This window comes from Pogona vitticeps, chromosome 5 (assembly GCF_051106095.1).
Source record: "Pogona vitticeps strain Pit_001003342236 chromosome 5, PviZW2.1, whole genome shotgun sequence".
Lineage (NCBI taxonomy): Eukaryota > Metazoa > Chordata > Lepidosauria > Squamata > Agamidae > Pogona > Pogona vitticeps.
Genome location: NC_135787.1, coordinates 91,559,780 through 91,577,543, shown reverse-complemented (window position 1 = coordinate 91,577,543; position 17,764 = coordinate 91,559,780). Strand labels below are relative to the sequence as shown.

Below are 17,764 nucleotides of genomic sequence, written 5' to 3'. Positions count from 1 at the left end.
GCGAGACGGCACTCCCAACATCACCTCACGACCCGGGGAACGGGTGTCACACATCCCCCCCTCCAAGAGTGCCGTCCGCTCTTCCTCGCTGCGCGCCCACGGACCCTGCCGAGAAAAATAGTCGACATTAGTATGCTCTTTGCCTTTTCTGTACCTTACTCGAAAAGAGAACGGTTGTAAAGCTAAATACCACCGAGTTAATCATGGGTTGGTCTCTTTCATTTGCTCCAACCACTGTAACGGGGCATGATCGGTGACTAAGTCAAAGGGAGCTCCTAGCAAGTAATATTTAAGACTATGGGTAGCCCACTTGATGGCTAAAGCTTCTCTCTCAATGACAGCATATTTTTGTTCTCGGGGTGACAACTTACGACTTAAATAAAACACCGGGTATTCCACCCCTTCTTTTACCTGTGATAAGACTGCCCCTATGCCCCGATCCGATGCGTCAGTAAAGAGGGTAAAGGGTATATCAAAATCAGGTGCAAACCTAACTGGTAATTCACAAATGATTTCTCTCAACGTTTCAAACGCTTTTTCTTGGGAAGGACCCCATTTTACTTTCACCGGGGCCTTTTTCCTTGTTAAATCAGTTAGTGGAGCAGCTATGGAAGCAAAGTTCGGCACAAACTAGCGGTAGTAACCTACCAGACCCAAAAATTGCTGCACTTCCTTCTTTGTCCTGGGTTGGTACCACTTAGATATTTTGGTTACTTTCTCCTCCTGGGGTTGAATTTCTCCTTGCCCGACTTTGTAACCCAGGTAATCTACTTTGGCCAGTCCTATTTTACACTTCTTAGGATTAACAGTCAAACCTGCTTCGTATAGCCTCTCCAGCACCCTCCTAAGGTGGGCTAGATGTTCTTCCCAAGAGCTGCTAAAAATTATAATGTCGTCAATATAGGCGGCTGCACAATCTTGTAGGGGTTCCAACACCCTGTCCATTAATCGTTGGAACGTAGCAGCTGCCCCATGCAGCCCGAATGGCATCTTTTTGAATTGGAATAAACCCTTAGGGGTACAGAATGCAGTTTTCTCCTTATCTTGGGGCCTTAACGGGATCTGCCAATATCCCTTGGTTAAATCGATTGAACTGAGATATTTAGCCCCCCCTAACTTATCTAACAAGTCCCCTACCTTGGGCATAGGGTAAGCATCGAACCTAGAAATGGCATTAACCTTTCTGAAGTCTATACAGAACCTGAGAGACCCATCAGGTTTAGGAACCATTACTGGGAAGCTTCTCCAAGGCCCATTGGATGGTTTTATAACCCCCAGTTTGAGCATTTCCTCAACTTCTTGGTTAATAACCCCCGTTATGTGTCGAGGCCAAGACCTTCCACTAACTCTTACGATGTTGCCAGGGGGTGTTTCTATATTGTGTTCTACCAACTGGGTACACCCGGGTATTGGAGAGAATACTCGGGGAAAGTCTTCCTTCAATTGCCCTGCTTGTTGTTTTTGTTCCTCTGACAAGAGGTCTCCTACAACTATGTCTCCTCCCGAGGTCAAGTCTTCCCTTTCAGGACCCAACTCGTCATCGACCTCCGTCCCGAACAACACTTCTCTATCTATCCACTCTTTTAACAAATTTACGTGAAACACTTGGGTCTTCTTTTTCCTATCAGGGGTCTTTATTTCATAATCTACCTCATTTATTTTCCTCAGTACTTTGTAAGGCCCATGCCACTTAGCCAAGAACTTGGAAGCCTCTCTGGGTAATAGCACTAATACCTTTTGTTGAGGTTCAAAACTCCTTGGGTGAACCCTTTTATTATAGTAGCCCCTTTGTTTAGTCTGCGTTTGCCCCAGATTCTCTTTAGCCATCTCCCATGCCATTTGTAAACTATTCCTCATCTCAACTATCTGTTGGAGCGCACCCTTGGAATGATCTTCCCCTTCTTCCCATTTTTCTCTTATTAAATCTAGTATCCCCCTGGGTCTTCGGCCGTACAACAATTCAAAGGGGGAGAAACCCGTGGATGCTTGAGGGGCCTCCCTAACCGCAAACATCAACGGGGCGAGGAAGGTATGCCACATCTTGGTGTCACATACAGCACTGATGGTACCTGTCTGTCATGGGTTTGGAGGGAAAGTTCCATCCTATGGGGAGTGGAAGGCGGGACATCAGGGGGGAGGAGCTGTACTGTATATATATTTGGAGCTGGTGTGGAGAAGTTGGAGTTGGAGTCTGTGTGTCAGACTGGGTACAACTGTTTGTCAGTTAGTACATACCTGATAGGTTCAGGTTTCTATTTAGGTAGCCAGAACTGATAGGTTCAGGGTCTGTGCGTTACCTTAAAGTGTTCTGTGGGAACCAAGCTGTTGTATGGGTGTGATTGGGACTATGCCACGTTACAGTATCCTATTTACCTGATCCTTTTGTTTACCCTGTTTGTTGTTTCAATAAACCTTGTTCTTTTGTTTATTAAAATCCATTCCTGGTCTGTGTGACTCCTTATAGGGAATGGTTGGTGGCAGCATAACTATAGGGTGGGATACTCCAGTAGGTCTGGGGTTGCCACATAGATTGGTGTCCAGCGTGTGGGATACGACTAGTCCAGTTGTCCAGTGGTCCAGCAAAGCCTTGGCAAGTGTGCCCAGAGCAAGGGGGGTCTAGTCAGGGAAAATCTGAGGGCGCGTAGGTAATCTTCTAGGCTTACCTCACAGGGAGGTAGGCTAGTGGAAGAACGTGCAAACTCAGATTGGGGGGGACTAGATTAGGGAGCTCTGAGGCAACCCGTTTTGGCGGGAAAGGGCTGAGGCAAAGCTGTGTGAAGTAACAGTGATCTAGCCTGTCTGCTGAGAGGCCTAGCAGAGGGGGTGGATTCTACCTGGCAACAGTTGCAAGTTGGTGCTGGAGGGACAGCAGCAGTCTATAGAAGGCTGTTTCTGAGGCAAAAGGAAAAAAGTCGTCATTTTATTTTGAGGCGTGACTTTTGAAGGCAGCCTGTTCTGGGGGGATTATGCCCTTGACTCGAAGCCAAATGGCAGAAATGGGGGAAGTGAGAGAACCACAGGGAGACCAAGGTTCTGAGGAGGAATTTGGCTCAGTGCAGGATGAGAGCACAGGAGAACTGACCTCAGAACTCAGAAAAATGCTCCTAGCCCAACAGCATGAACTGAGGGTGAGGGAAATGGAGGAAAAGGAAAGGGAGAAGCAAAGACAATTTGAAATGGAAAGAGAGAGAGAGAGAATGGAAAGAGAAGAAAGATTAGAGAGAGAAAGAATGGCGTTTGAAAGGGAAGAGAAACAGAGACAGTTGGAGTTAGAAAGAATGGCGTTTGAAAAGGAAGAGAAACAGAGACAGTTGGAGTTAGAAAAAATGGCGTTTGAGCTGAAGAAGCTGGAGATGATGAGTGGAAATAGGAATAACAATAATAATGAGGGGAACCCAGGGAATGGGGAAGGCAGCCTGTCTAAAACTGACCTGAAGAAATTCCCAGTGTACCACAAGGGAGATTGCCCTGAGGTGTTCTTTTCCCTCGTGGAAAGAGCGTTTGTGGACTTCTCAGTAAGGGAAACTGAGAAGATGACTATTATGCGATCTTTGATCAGTGGCAGCCTGGCAGAAGTCTATGCAGAGATGCCAGTGGAACTGCTGAAGGACTTCGCTGAGTTTAAAAAACTGGTGTTTGCCCGGCATGGGATCAATGCTGAACAGCTGAGGCAAAGATTCAGGTCACTCACAAAAAAACCAGAGCAGACTTTTACCCAAGTGGGGGCCCAACTGGTGAGGTTGCTAGAGAAATGGCTGTCTCAGGAGGGGACAGAGACCTTCCAGCAGCTCAAAGACCTGATAGCGCTGGAACAATTTTATTCAGTCCTGCATGGAGAACTAAAGTTCCATGTGAGGGAGAGGAAACCTAAATCGGTGACAGAAGCGGCAGAGATCGCAGATTTTATTTCCCAAATAAGGAAGCCCTTAGGTGCTGAGGGGAAATCTGTGGGTAAGCCCAAAGAAACCTACAGCAGGTACTCTCAGGGACCAGGGAAAAACCAGCAAGGGGGAGGGGCCCATGTTGAAGGGAAGCCCTCAGACATGAAACCACCAAGACCTCAGATTTTGGAGGGAAAACCAAAACCAGATGAGAAAGACTCCAAATACAGCAGAAAATGTTATTTCTGTCAAGGAAAGGGCCATCTAATCTCAGAGTGTGAGAAATTAAAGCAGCTAAAGGGAAATTTGCCTCATGATTTGAGTGGAACCAAGCCAAAAGCTGTGTTCTGTGTCCAGACAGAGCAAAGCTCCTTGCCATTGAGGGAGCCTGTTACCATGGCTACTCACTCTGAACCAGTTACATCTGCTGATCAGGCTGGGGAAAGTGGTCCTCTTGTGGAGGTCAAGCGCTGCTTACTAGTGAGGACAGATTCGCAATTGTTTGAGACCGCAGGGGTGGACGTAGGAATACTTGACCATCAGTATAGGGGGCTAAGGGATACTTGTTCCCAGGTGACCCTGTGCCATCCAGACATTATTCCTAGGAAGTATATAATCCCAAATGAGAGCCTGAAGGTGGCAGGGATTGAGGGGCAGGTGATCTCACTGCCAGTAGCTGAGGTACCTGTGAGCTTTCAAGGCTGGAGGGGAGTTTGGCGGCTAGCGATTTCATCGACTCTGCCAGCAGCCGTGCTCGTGGGAAATGACCTGGCTGAACATGTGAAACGGGTGCTAGTGATTACACGCTCACAAGCTACCACGGGGACAGTTCCAGGGGGTACTGAAGAGCCCGAGGTTGAAGCAGATGAGGGTAGTCCCGAAGCTGTGGCCAAAACCTTAACCACGGACAGCAAATTTGGCCAAGAGCAAAAGGCAGACGCCACTCTCCTAAAGTGTTTTGAAAAGGTGACAGACACCCAGCTAACACCTGAAACCCCAGCGAGATTTCGCGAGAAAAAGGGAATTTTATATAGAGAGACCCTGATGAATATCTCAAAAGGGGGAGATGGGATCAGAAGTCAACTAGTGGTACCTGAAAAGTATCGCCCCATGATCTTACAAAGGGGGCACTCTGACATGTTTGCTGCGCACTTGGGGGTGAACAAAACACAGCAGAGAATCACACAAAATTTTTACTGGCCTGAAATAGGGAAGCAGATCAAGGAGTTCTGCAAACAATGTGATGTGTGTCAGAGGCAGGGGAATAACCGTGACAGGACCAAAGCGAAGTTGTGCCCTTTGCCTGTGATTGACACCCCGTTCAAATGTATAGGAGTGGATATTGTGGGACCTTTGCCCAAGGCCACAAAGAGGGGGAACCGGTTCATTCTCACCATTGTGGACCATGCCACGAGGTACCCCGAAGCCATACCCTTGACCAATATCGAAACTAACACAGTGGCAGATGCCTTGGTGGGGTATATGTCCAGGATGGGATTTGCCTCAGAAATAATCACAGATTTGGGCACCTCGTTTACATCGAAGCTCATGAAACGGTTATGGCACATCTGTGGAATTAAACACAAGGAAACCACTGCCTATCACCCCGAAAGTAATGGGTTAATGGAGAAGTTCAATGGGACTCTGATGCGCATGATTAGGGCTTACTTGGCAGAGAATCCAAACAATTGGGACCAGAAGCTGCAATCCCTTTTGTTTGCTTATCGATCAGTGTCCCAAGCCAGTACCGGGTTCAGTCCGTTTGAACTTTTGTTTGGGAGGAAAGTTAAAGGTCCACTTGATTTAATCAAACAGAATTGGGAGCAGATCACCCAGGATGACCCACAAGATGTAGTGACGTATATAGACACTTTAATGAATGACCTGAAGAGAAACCTAGAGCTAGCAGCAGAAAACCTGCAAACTCAGAAGGTCAGACAGAAAACCTTGTATGACCAGAAAGCCAGGGAGAGGCACTTTAACCCAGGGGAGGAAGTGCTTTGGCTTAGGCCCTGCAAAGAGAACAAACTGCAGCTCAAATGGGCAGGACCATACAGGGTCATTTCCAAGATGTCGGACCTGAACTACCTTATAGAACAGGAGAAACACCAAGCACGGAGGGTGGTATATGTGAATGCCCTGAAACCCTACTACAGAGGGGAACAGAGGGTTCTATTTGCCATAAAAGCAGCTGAGAGTGAGGAAGCTGAATTACCCTTCTGGGAGGGTAGAGGGGAAGTGAAATACAACCCAGATGAGGTGAAGATCAGTCCTGCACTCACCCAAGACCAGCAGCAAGAACTAAAAGTGCTGCTCACTAAATATCATAAGGTTTTTTCAAATAAGCCGGGGATAGTGAAGGGAGTGATGCATCGGATCCACACAGGGGATGCACCCCCGCAAGCAGTATCCCCATACCGAGTGACGGGACCCTATAGGGACAAGGTGCGGAAGGAGCTGGACGAGATGCTTAGGGAGAACATAATCGTCCCCTCTTCTAGTCCTTGGTCCTCTCCGATAGTCCTGGTGGACAAGCCTGATGGGAGCATTAGGTTTTGTGTAGATTACCGGAAATTAAACCGCGTAACCACTCCTGATGCCTACCCAATGCCCAGGCTAGACAACCTGATTGAAACCATAGGGGGTTGTCGGTTCATTTCATCGTTGGACCTAGTAAAGGGTTACTGGCAATTAAGGATTGATCCCAGGGATCAGGAGAAGACCGCATTTTGCAGCCCTTTCGGTCTATATGAGTTTAGAGTCCTTAGTTTTGGTCTCAGAAATGCACCAGCCACATTTCAAAGGCTGATGGACCAGACCTTAGCAGGGCTCAGTGACTTTACTGTGGCCTACATTGACGATATAGGGATCTTCAGCAATACCTGGGAAGATCACCTGAAACACCTGGAGATAGTGCTGCAGAGGTTAAGTGCAGCAGGGCTAACAGTAAAGGCAAGCAAGTGTCAGCTGGGTAGCCCAGAAATAAAATACTTGGGTCACATAGTAGGGGGAGGAGTGATCAAACCCCTAGAGGCCAAGATAGAAGCCGTTCGTGATTGGCCCAGACCCAACACCAAGAAAAAAGTCAAATCATTTCTTGGGTTGGTGGGCTACTACAGAAAGTTCATCCCGAGGTTTAGCGAGATGGCGACTCCGCTGACCGATCTGACGCGGAAGAAGACTGATGACCGCATCCCGTGGACCAGCGACTGTGAGGAGGCGTTCCGGAGGTTGAAGGAGGCGCTCATCCATTATCCAGTGCTGCGTGCTCCCGACTTCGACCGGGAGTTCATCATCTACACCGATGCGTCTAACAGCGGGGTAGGAGCAGTTCTTTGCCAGGAGGATGAAAATGGTGACCAGCATCCAGTGTCCTACCTGAGTAGGAAACTCCAGAAAGGTGAGAGACATTTGGCAACCGTGGAAAAGGAGTGCCTGGCCATAGTATACGCGATTCAGAAGGCCAAACCTTACATCTGGGGAAGACATTTTGTTCTGTGCACTGACCACTCACCACTGCAGTGGTTAAAGACAATGAAAACCCATAATAGTAAACTTATGAGGTGGGCTTTAAACCTGCAAGATTTTGACTTTGAAGTGAAGGTGGTCAGAGGGTCAATGAACTGTGTTGCTGACGCCTTGTCACGAAGACCCGACGAGTGAAGACGGCGAGGAAACCATGGACTATGTATATTTTGGTGACCAAAAGTTAAATGTACCTGTTTATTGAACAGGCTTGGTTTGTATTAATAAAGGTAACTTTATGTATTGCAAATATTAATGTTTAAATGCATAAATGATATGTTTGACCTAGAGTGAGTAAGTATGGGTTATGGGATTGTGTTATAATGTATAACTGTTTTTGTGTTTTGATCCTGGTTGTTTTTTTGGAGAAAAGCACTTTAGCTTTTCCCCTGCAAAACAACTTATAAAGAGGGGAGGTGTCACATACAGCACTGATGGTACCTGTCTGTCATGGGTTTGGAGGGAAAGTTCCATCCTATGGGGAGTGGAAGGTGGGACATCAGGGGGAGGAGCTGTACTGTATATATATTTGGAGCTGGTGTGGAGAAGTTGGAGTTGGAGTCTGTGTGTCAGACTGGGTACAACTGTTTGTCAGTTAGTACATACCTGATAGGTTCAGGTTTCTATCTAGGTAGCCAGAACTGATAGGTTCAGGGTCTGTGCGTTACCTTAAAGTGTTCTGTGGGAACCAAGCTGTTGTATGGGTGTGATTGGGACTATGCCACGTTACAGTATCCTATTTACCTGATCCTTTTGTTTACCCTGTTTGTTGTTTCAATAAACCTTGTTCTTTTGTTTATTAAAATCCATTCCTGGTCTGTGTGACTCCTTATAGGGAATGGTTGGTGGCAGCATAACTATAGGGTGGGATACTCCAGTAGATCTGGGGTTGCCACACTTGGGTTTTTCCATTGACAGTTTCCTGAGCATACCCTTCAAAGTCCTGTTAAACCTCTCGACTAGCCCATTGGCTTGAGGATGATAAACAGAGGTTCTCAAAGGTTTAACCCCTAACTGGTCCCACATCTGCTTGAAGGTCAGGCTCATAAAATTAGAGCCCTGATCTGTTAAAACCTCTTTTGGAAAACCCACCTGGGAGAACATCTCTAATAATTCTTTGGCCAATACTTTAGCCGTGGTGGATCTCAGGGCCACTGCCTCAGGGTACCGAGTGGCATAATCAGTGATCACCAGTATATACTGATGTCCCCCCGCTGATTTGGTCAGTGGTCCTACAATGTCCAAAGCGATTCTGTCAAATGGCCTATCTACCAGAGGCATAGGTATGAGCTCTGTCCCTGGTCCTGACTTAGGTTGAGTTATCTGGCACTTAGCACAGGACCGACAGAACTCTTCCACGTCGTGGGCCATCCTGGGCCACCAGAACCGCTGTTTTACTCTATCCAAAGTCTTTTGAGTGGCTAAGTGTCCTGCCACCGGTAAGTCATGAGCCCAATGCATTACCCAGAACTGCAGACCCTCTGGGATTACCAGCTGGGATTCTTCTTCGTTGCACGCCTTGTTTACGTGATACAGCAAGCCTCCCCTCAATTCAAAGCCTTGCTCCCCTTCTGGGGTAGTCCCTTCAGCCATCGCTTGCTGTAAACAGCTGTTAAGTTCTGCATCATCTTGTTGGAGGCATCGTATCTGACCTCTAGACAAATTCATAACTTCTAACTCCCTGGCCTCCGTTTCTTCCTGTGCCCAGCCTATTTCCCCGGGCTCCTTAGCTAAATTGCTCAGTCCAGGCCAGTCTCTCCCTAGTAGCATTTCACGGGTCATACCGGGAACTATCCCCACTTCCATGTCTCTTTTAAGGCCGTCTACCTCGACCTCAGCCATGGTAATCGCATATTCTTTCACATCCCCATGAATGCACCGGATTACAGTAATCTCAGGTAAACGTTCTCCCTCTAGCTCTTTTACCAGCGTTTTGCTGCGTCCGGTGTCCACTAAAGCCTTCTTAGGTTGTCCATTAACTCTCGCTTCTACTACCCAACCCGGGTGATTCTCCTCAACCACCTTGGTCATCCCAGTGCAAGCCTCCGCCCACGCACACTCAGTCACGGGGCAATACTTCCGGATGTGGCCGAACTGGCCGCAGCCAAAGCAAGCGGTCATCTTCTCCTTCCCCAGGTTCCAGGTCGCTGCTTGTTTGGAGGCCGCAGGGTCGTTCGTCACTGTAGGCCTAGGTACCCGCGTTCCTACCGGGTTCGCATACTCAATTCGGTCGGGTCTGTTCTTTTTGGTCCCCGCCTGCGTTGTTCCGCGAAAGTCCGCTTGCTTGCTCGCCTCCGCCATTTTCTCCCTCTGCTTAGCTCCTTCTCCTTGTGGTGCACTTCTAATTTGCCATGTGTCCTCAGCTTCTAGGTAGTCTTCCAGCAGCGTCACAGCGTCCTCTAGGCTGGAAGGTTTGTTCTTGATGACCCAGTTCCGGGCTCCGCTGTTTAGCGTCGATATTAACTGTTCCATAATCACAATTTCTAAGACTTGTTCCTCTGTCTTCCCCTTTGGTTGTATCCACCTCGTGGCGTTGACCCTTAGCTTTTGCGCTAAGAGAAAAATAAAGTGTTAGCTGGAGGGAAGGCCTGAATGTATAGCCGTGTTTTTAGTTGACTTTTAAAAGTGCCCAGAGTGGGGGGCGCATGAATCTCAGGAGGGAGATTATTCCAGAGGCGAGGAGCCACCGCCGAGAAGGCCCGGCTTCGTGTCTTTTCCTTCCGGGCCTCTCTCGGCGTCAGGCTCCTCAGCCTCACCTCCTGACCTGCACGGGTGATCCGGGTAGATCTTGGTGGGAGTAGGCATTCTGCCTAAATATCGAGGTCCTAAACCATTTAGGGCCTTATAAGTGAACATTAAAACTTTAAAGTTGATGCGGAAACGAATGGGCAGCTGGTGCAGTATGGCCAGTGTGGGAGAAATATGCTGGTATTTTCTCACTTCACTGAGGAGTCTGGCCGGCGCATTCTGCACCACTTGAAGTTTCCGCATCATCCTCAAAGGCAGCCCCACGTAGAGCGCGTTACAGTGGTCTAATCTTGAGATTATGAGCACATGCACCAAGGTAGTGAGTGCCCCCGTGTCGAGGTAGGGTCGCAGCCAGGCAATCCGCCAAAGGTGGAAAAAGGTGGTGCGCACTACCAACGCCACCTGTGTTTCCATGGTGAGCGTCAGGTCCAGATGTACCCCCAGGCTGCGGACCCCACTCTTCGCGGCCAGGGTCACCCCCCCACCCAAATGTGAGAGAGTCACCCAAGTCGCCAGCCACAGGGCCACCCACCCTCAGAACATCCATCTTGTCCGGATTCAGTCTCAGCCCAATTTCTTGCATCCATTGCAGTACGGCCTCCAGGCAGCACTGAAGGGACAGGATGGCATCACCTGCAGTTGGTGAAAAGGAAATGTAGAGCTGGGTGGTGTGACGAACCCAGTTCCCCTGTTTGTTTCTCCCCACAACCCAGGTTCACTTTCGGGTGTGACATTTATTTTTCAACCTTTTCCGCTCTCACCAGAGGCGATATTCCTTACTATATCAAATATGACTTTTAAATCAGTGTTATTTCATTAAACAATGTTTATTAGAGTGTTCATAAGTAATCATGTAAAGTAAATCATGGATGTTCTCATTTTATTCATTCAATAAATTGTGCTTTGATAACATTTAATTTTGTTTAGTTATAATCATTTCAATCAATATATTTATTCATTTCTTATCCTGTTCTCTCTTTCTCTATTCTCTAATACCAGGCTGGTCCTAACTGCTTAAACTGCTTCTCTCTAACTGACATCTCTAACACAGACTCTCACTAACTTCAGACTCAGACTCTAACTCATTTCTCTAACTCAGTGGTCGGGGAACAGGGGTAAATTACCCCATTTGGGGTAAAAATGAAAATCCTGGGGGAATGGGGATGGTTGCGACAGCACGACTGTCCTCATTACTCCCAGGTGTTGTGGGTGGAATTGCTAGTAAGCGTCTCAAAGAATTTACCCACTTCCTGGGAAGGGAGGGGAAAGAGTAACAACTACCATAGAGTCTAAGAGCCCTAAGGGGATAGAGGAAGCCTTCACTTCTGATCCCTTGTCATTTCTCCTCCGTTCTCGGCCATTTCCTAATAAAAGGAGGAGAGGGATGGGGCTGTGTGGTCAGGAGTGGCTTTGTAATTGGTCTGGGTGGCTGCCTGCACTTTTGCTCCTTCCTTCGCGTTCCAAAGATTTTTGTGGCACTGCTGCCTTCCCTTGCCCCTTATCTGCTCCCATCCCGGTCAGGCGAAGAGGGACGGCTCATCCTGCTGCCCTCATTGAGCTTGCACGGAAGAGCGCAAAATGCAGTGGGAATGGTGATTGTGGTAGGCTGAGAAGTAACGTTTGCCCCCCTCCCCAATCCTTTCGTCCCTCATCTCCCTGCATCCCGTATGCCTCCTGTCTCCCTTTTCTGCCCATCACACCACTCCACGTAAAAACCATGGGGTGTGTGGGGAATCGGGGTACCTCCTGTGTCGGGTAGTCCCGGCTTCCCTTCCCTTCGACCTGGCAGTTAAGATCCTCTGCTTGATTTCAGAAGTGACAGTTCACACATGATGCTAAAAGTGCTTCTTTGTGTCAGTGTTGTTCATGCAAAATAGGAAAAGAAGCAGTTTCAAACCTGTAATATGGCCAAGCTAAACGGTGGCGGACAGAGCAGGTGTTTCGTCCTGTGCAGTCAGTTTGAAATAATTGTGATCGCTTAGTGGCTGAAAGTTGGCTGTGGTTCTTTTTGCCTCGTGTGGATGCTGTTAAAGTAGAGCTTGGGACAGCTCTGGCATCCTTAAAATATACAGGGGGACTGATATAGATATCTGCCTTCAAATGCTACATCAGTGTCCTGTCAAGGGGGTAATGTCGGCGTATATAATTTTTTTGGGGGGGTAAAAGGTGAGAAAGTTCCCTGACCCCTGCTCTAACTCTTAAAATCCTTTCTCTAACTGCCACCTGCTACCTAACTGTCATCCATTCTCTTAAATATCCTTAGTTCTGCCTCTTCTGTATAGCCATTGGCTCATGAGTCAGGGTTCCATTGTGATGGACAGGAGCGGTTCCTGACCTGTCTGTCACAGGTGTCATCAGCATATTGATGGCACGATACTACACACCCCCTCCACACCCAGCGGCCTCATATAGATGTTAAACAGCATTGGGGAGATAATCGACCCCTGTGGGACCCCACAATTGAGAGTCCACGGGCCTGAGACATTCTCCCCAAGCTTCACTCTCTGGGGGCGGTCCTCCAAGAAGGAACGGAGTGGAGCCAGGCAAGCGCCAAGCCACCAATTCCCAACTCAGAGAGCCTCTCCAGCAGGATACCGTGGTCAACGGTATCGAAGGCTGCCGAGATGTCGAGGAGGACCAACAGAGACATTTTGCCCCTGTCAGCCTCCCTCAACAGGTCATTGTATAGGGCAACCAATGCCGTCTCTGTACCATGGTGCGGCCTGAAGCCCGACTGAAACGGATCCAGGGCATCTCTTTCATCCAAGTAGGCCTGAAGCTGGTCGGCCACCACTATCTCGACCACTTTGCTCATGAAAGAAACATCGGCGACGGGCCTATAATTGCCAATTTTGTCCGCCGCCAAATTAGGTTTCTTATGGGCCTAATGGAGGGTCTCAAACTCAATTTACCTGGGGGCCGCTGGAGGCAGAGTCTGGGTGAGGCTGGGCCACATAAGATTTTCCGCCAAGCGGAGCAAGAGCCTAAGGAAGCCACCTAGGAGTTTCCTTTGCCCGGCTAGGGCTCCGGGGAGGAGGAGGGGCGTGCGAGCCCTCGTCGCCGGCCATGACACCCTCTGGCTCCTTCTTCACTACCACCACTAGCAGCAGCAGCAGGACAAAGAAGTGGAGAAGGGAGGGAGCACCAGCGACCGCCTAGATGGGGGGGAGGAGGCCACAACATAATTTTTTTTAAAAACCCTCACAGAATTGCCTTGCCAAAGGAGAAAAGCCCCCATCGGTACCCGCAAAATTAAATAGAATGGGGCGCGCCCCCACAGGTGCTTGCGGGCGCGCATGCACAGAAAAAAAATACACACGGAGGTCCGGCAACCTTCCTCTGAGGGCCCCTGCTACCCCCACCACGACAGAGGAGCAAACTTTGTGAGGCGAGCCCAGGCAGCCTCCAGAGCTGAGGCAGCTGAAGCAGGATGAAGAGGAGGAGGAGGAGGAGGAGGAGGAAGCACCGCTGGGTGCTGAGGCGGCCGCTGACTGGGCTGGTGCTGGGGGTGCCGAGAGAGAAAGAGAGCCAGAGAGCCACTTCCCTGGAAGTGGTGGTGGCGGCAGCTGCTGTTGGCGGCACCGTTGGAGGTGCTCTTTGAGGACAGGCTGGGAGTGAACTCCACTCTCAGGCATTGCTCGGCGGCGGCTCAGATGCTCGGGAAAAGGGCTGCCAGCAAGACAGTGCCTTTTGCACGCTCCATCTGGAACTGCAGCCTGCCAGCTGGCAGTCAGGTGGGCTGGCTGGCTGTCAGGCTGCAGTTCCGGATAGAGGGTGCAAGAGGCACTGTCTTGCAAGAGAGCCGGTGAGCACGGTGAGGCTTTTTTTTTTACTCTTGACAGCAGAGGATGCATGGGCGCTTCAGGGGGGGCAGGCAAGGCGGGGGCCACAAACTATAGTCTGGCAGGCTGCAAATGGCCCCCGGGCTGCATGTTTGAGACCCTGGCCTAATGAGTATCTCCTTGAGGGCAGATGGAAACCTGCCCTCAAGGAAAGACCCATTTATTATTGCAGTGGCCCATTCTGTTGTTATTGGCCTGGCTGGTTTGATTAGCCAGGCCGGGCAAGGTCAAGGGAGGAGGTGGTAGCTTGACAGCGGTCATGCACCTTGTCCATAGCGTCAGGCATCACCGGCTGAAAGGAATCAAAAATTCCCGGGCAAGACGGAGCACTGGACATCTCAGCTCGACTCACTGTATTCAAAAAAGGAGAGAGCTCCCAGCAGATGGCCTCCACTTTAGATTTTAAAAAGGCTCCAATTTGGCAATATAGCAACAAACAATTAAACAGACAATGAGCTACAGTGGCCCCTCGACTTACAGACGGCTCTACTTACAGACTTTTCAAGTTACACACTTCTCTGGGTGCAAAATTTAGGTTTGACTTGCAGCCTGAGAATCGACCTACAGACCAGAAAAAAACCAAAATGGAACAAAAATGTTTTGTATAGCGATGATTCCACATAGTGACGATTTTTCCGGAATGGATTATCGTCGCTATGCGGGGCACCACTGTATGCTCTTCTAGAGCTTGGAGAATTCTGTTGGGTGTGCATTTTAAAGCAAATTGGCTTCTGTGAGGGACAAGAGGCAGCTAATGCGCCGTCTCCTCCGGTTGAAAAGAACATCAAAGGGGAGGGAGAAAAGGGGGACACATTGGAGAAAGATGCCAAACAGGAGAGGGTTAAAACAGAGGTTTGCCTGTCGGAGGAGGGAAAAGTGAGGGGGAGGAGCAATGGATCGATGTGTGGGAGGAGACTATAAAGGGAGGTTTGAGCGCACGGGAGTTTCAAGTAATAATGGGCGTAAGACAAGATGAGAGGAAAAGGACCAAAGCGAGAGAAGTAAAGAGTTTATTAGAAGATTTCCCGAATCTAAAGGTTGGCGGGCTTTTACCGGACCCTACACCAAAACCAGAAGACGTTGTCATACAAGAGACCACAGAATGGACAGTGATGGTGTACCTGTGAGGGCAAGGTCCTTGGAGGAAGGTGGTAAGCCCCAATGCAGCCATCAACAAGCCTCCAGCCGAGATGGATTGGGCACGCCACCCTTGTTGTGGGACTCTATGCGTGGTGAGAAGTACCCCCCTTTGGAAGCCCACCAACAAGGAGCGTTTTGGTCCGGCTCCCTGGTTTTGAAGCAAGACTACGTAGTCAACCCATACAGGCAGGTGGAGAGAAAGTTATATGACTGGGACATGTTAGAACCCATAGAAGTTGTGATTGATACTCCTTTGTTGCAATAAAAATTATTCTGTTTTGGAAACTCAGACTCCTTGTATTCCTACTTGTATCAGTGAACCGCCAAAAACTTCTTTCGAACCTTTTGACAGCTTCATTTGTCAAAAACTGTTCCACTTGGGACAAGTAAAATCTGTGTAAGATGCTAACAACGTGCACTTTCCAGGTTGCTTTTGGTCTGTAGTTAACTTTTGCATCAGAAGATATATCAGATATGTTTTCAGTGGTTTTTGACTCAGAAAAAGTACAGGAAATGTTTATAATTTAAATGCACATTTTCCACGTATCTGCTTTTTTAAATAGCAAAAACTGAACTAGTTCAACATATGTAGCAATGTTAAGGGCTAGAAATGGATTGAACTGCCAATCTCTATATGTGGCCATGGTCAAGCTGTTATCTCTCTGCCTCAGTTCCAGTCCATTTGAATATATTTGGGTTTTTTTCTTTCAGTTTCTGGCTTTGTAATAAATTGCTTTTCTAATATAAGTTCATTTCTGAAACTCACTGGGTGCACAGCAATCCAAAGCCCAGATGGGCTCACAAATTCAGTATATAGTCCACTGGATCCTGGGTATTGTTAATGATGAGGACGTCATATTCTCAGGTCCTTTACTTGTTAAAGTGCTGAGTAATAAAGACAAGAACTAGAATGGGCCAAAGGACAGTGGTAGAACAGATGGTCTGTGTGCAAAAGGTTCCAGTTTCAATTTGCAGCAACACCAGGTAGATCTGTCTGAAGCCCTAATGAGTAGTTAGCAGTTAGTTTAATTGGTAGTGAGCTGTATAAACCATCTTTCTTACTTAGTATGAAGCAGTCTTCTGTGGACCTATAATGTAGAGATAAAGTCTGGGCAATTGGGCTTTTTGTTTGAATATGTGAGATAACCTTATCTTTGTCATACAATTATTGATTTTAAGGTATCTTTTAGGAAGTTATATTTTACTTTATGAATTAGTTTGGCCCTTAAGGTTGCTTTTCTAGCTTTTAAGGAGGACAACTAACCAGAACATTAGAATAAGTTTAAAAATTAGTTTATATTTTCTTGTATTATATTACATTGTCTCTTAAAATATTAAGTAAATTTGATATGATTCTGTTTCTAGACCTCCTTAGCCACACGTTTTGCTCAAGAAGCTTTTGGGAAGCAGTACAAACAAACCATAGGACTTGACTTCTTCTTGAAAAGAATAACTCTCCCAGGTAAAAGAAGATTTTTGTAAAGTATATTATGCATGTTAGAGGGAATTTGGAGGAACAGTAAAGTTGTGAAAAGGGATTTACTTTGCACATAGAAAGATTTAATGTCACACATTCAGAAATAAAGGCGTTAAGAGTTAATCCTTTTAGAACACCTTGTGTTTGGAGTTGAATTGTTTTGTGTGGTATACTAAATTCTTAAGAGATATTTTTTTCCTAGGTTCCTAGCTAGGATTGAAATAGAGGATTGATAAAATACTGTTAAGGATTTAAGGCGAACAATATGATAAAAGAGGAGGAGGAAGAAGAATTTAAAATGTGAAGGCAAAAGGTTTGCTTTTAAAAAAGAATATATATTTTTAAATAAGATATTCACACTTCTAGTCAAGTTGAGGGGGGTACATATTTAATGCAGCTATGGAATAGCAAGGCTGTAATATGTGAATGCTGTCTTATGCAAGGCAGCATGAAATTGCTGGCATTTAATAGACCACTAAAATTCAGAGTCCCTAGGCAATCGTAAAAATACAGTTTCAGCATTCAAGATGTTTCACTTCATGATGCAGAGAAACTATTTAGATGCCACTTGTAGCACACTGCATGGAAAACATAAATAAGCAATTAAAAAAGAACGGCAGAAATTTAAATTTTGTTTCTAAACAATTGAGGGCTTAAAATTAGTTTTTCATTTTAACATGAGTTTGTCATCATAGAAGAGATGTAATTAAAATTATTTCTGTCTTTTATGCTTCTCTCTTCAGTAAGGGGGTCAATTCTGTCAAATTTTGATAGAGTTTTGCAGGGAGAATTTTTCTCATATTCCAGTTATTGTTGTGTGTGTGTATCCCAGCATATTTAGAACAGAAGCATTCATCTGCCAGTACAGTATGTGTTATCAAATGCTACTGAATAGCTAAATTGTGAAAATTTAACTTTTACATATTAAAATATTCTGATTATCATTGTCTAAGACAATTATGTTGTACATAGTGGCCCATTTCATCCTGTTTCATGATCCAGTGTGTTGTATAGCCTGCATGCAACCACTGTGCAGATTTCAATGCTTAAAATAGTCTATCTGTTAGAGGTTTTGCGGATTGAGCTCTTTAAAACTCATAGTCAAAATACTTTCAGGAAAGTTGTGGGTAATAACCCAGTAAACAGGGTTT

At 47.0% G+C, this 17,764-nt stretch overlaps 1 protein-coding gene across 2 annotated transcripts in view; it reads left to right on the top strand.

Annotated features, from left to right (window-relative positions):
- The window catches only part of RAB28 (RAB28, member RAS oncogene family), a 224,011-nt gene that overhangs the window by 45,973 nt on the left and 160,274 nt on the right, over positions 1-17,764 (top strand). For both annotated transcript variants that reach the window (XM_020810571.3, XM_073001048.2), the window contains exon 2: positions 16,502-16,598. In XM_020810571.3, coding sequence (XP_020666230.3) covers positions 16,502-16,598 — 97 coding nt within the window. The remainder of the gene's footprint in view (positions 1-16,501; positions 16,599-17,764) is intronic.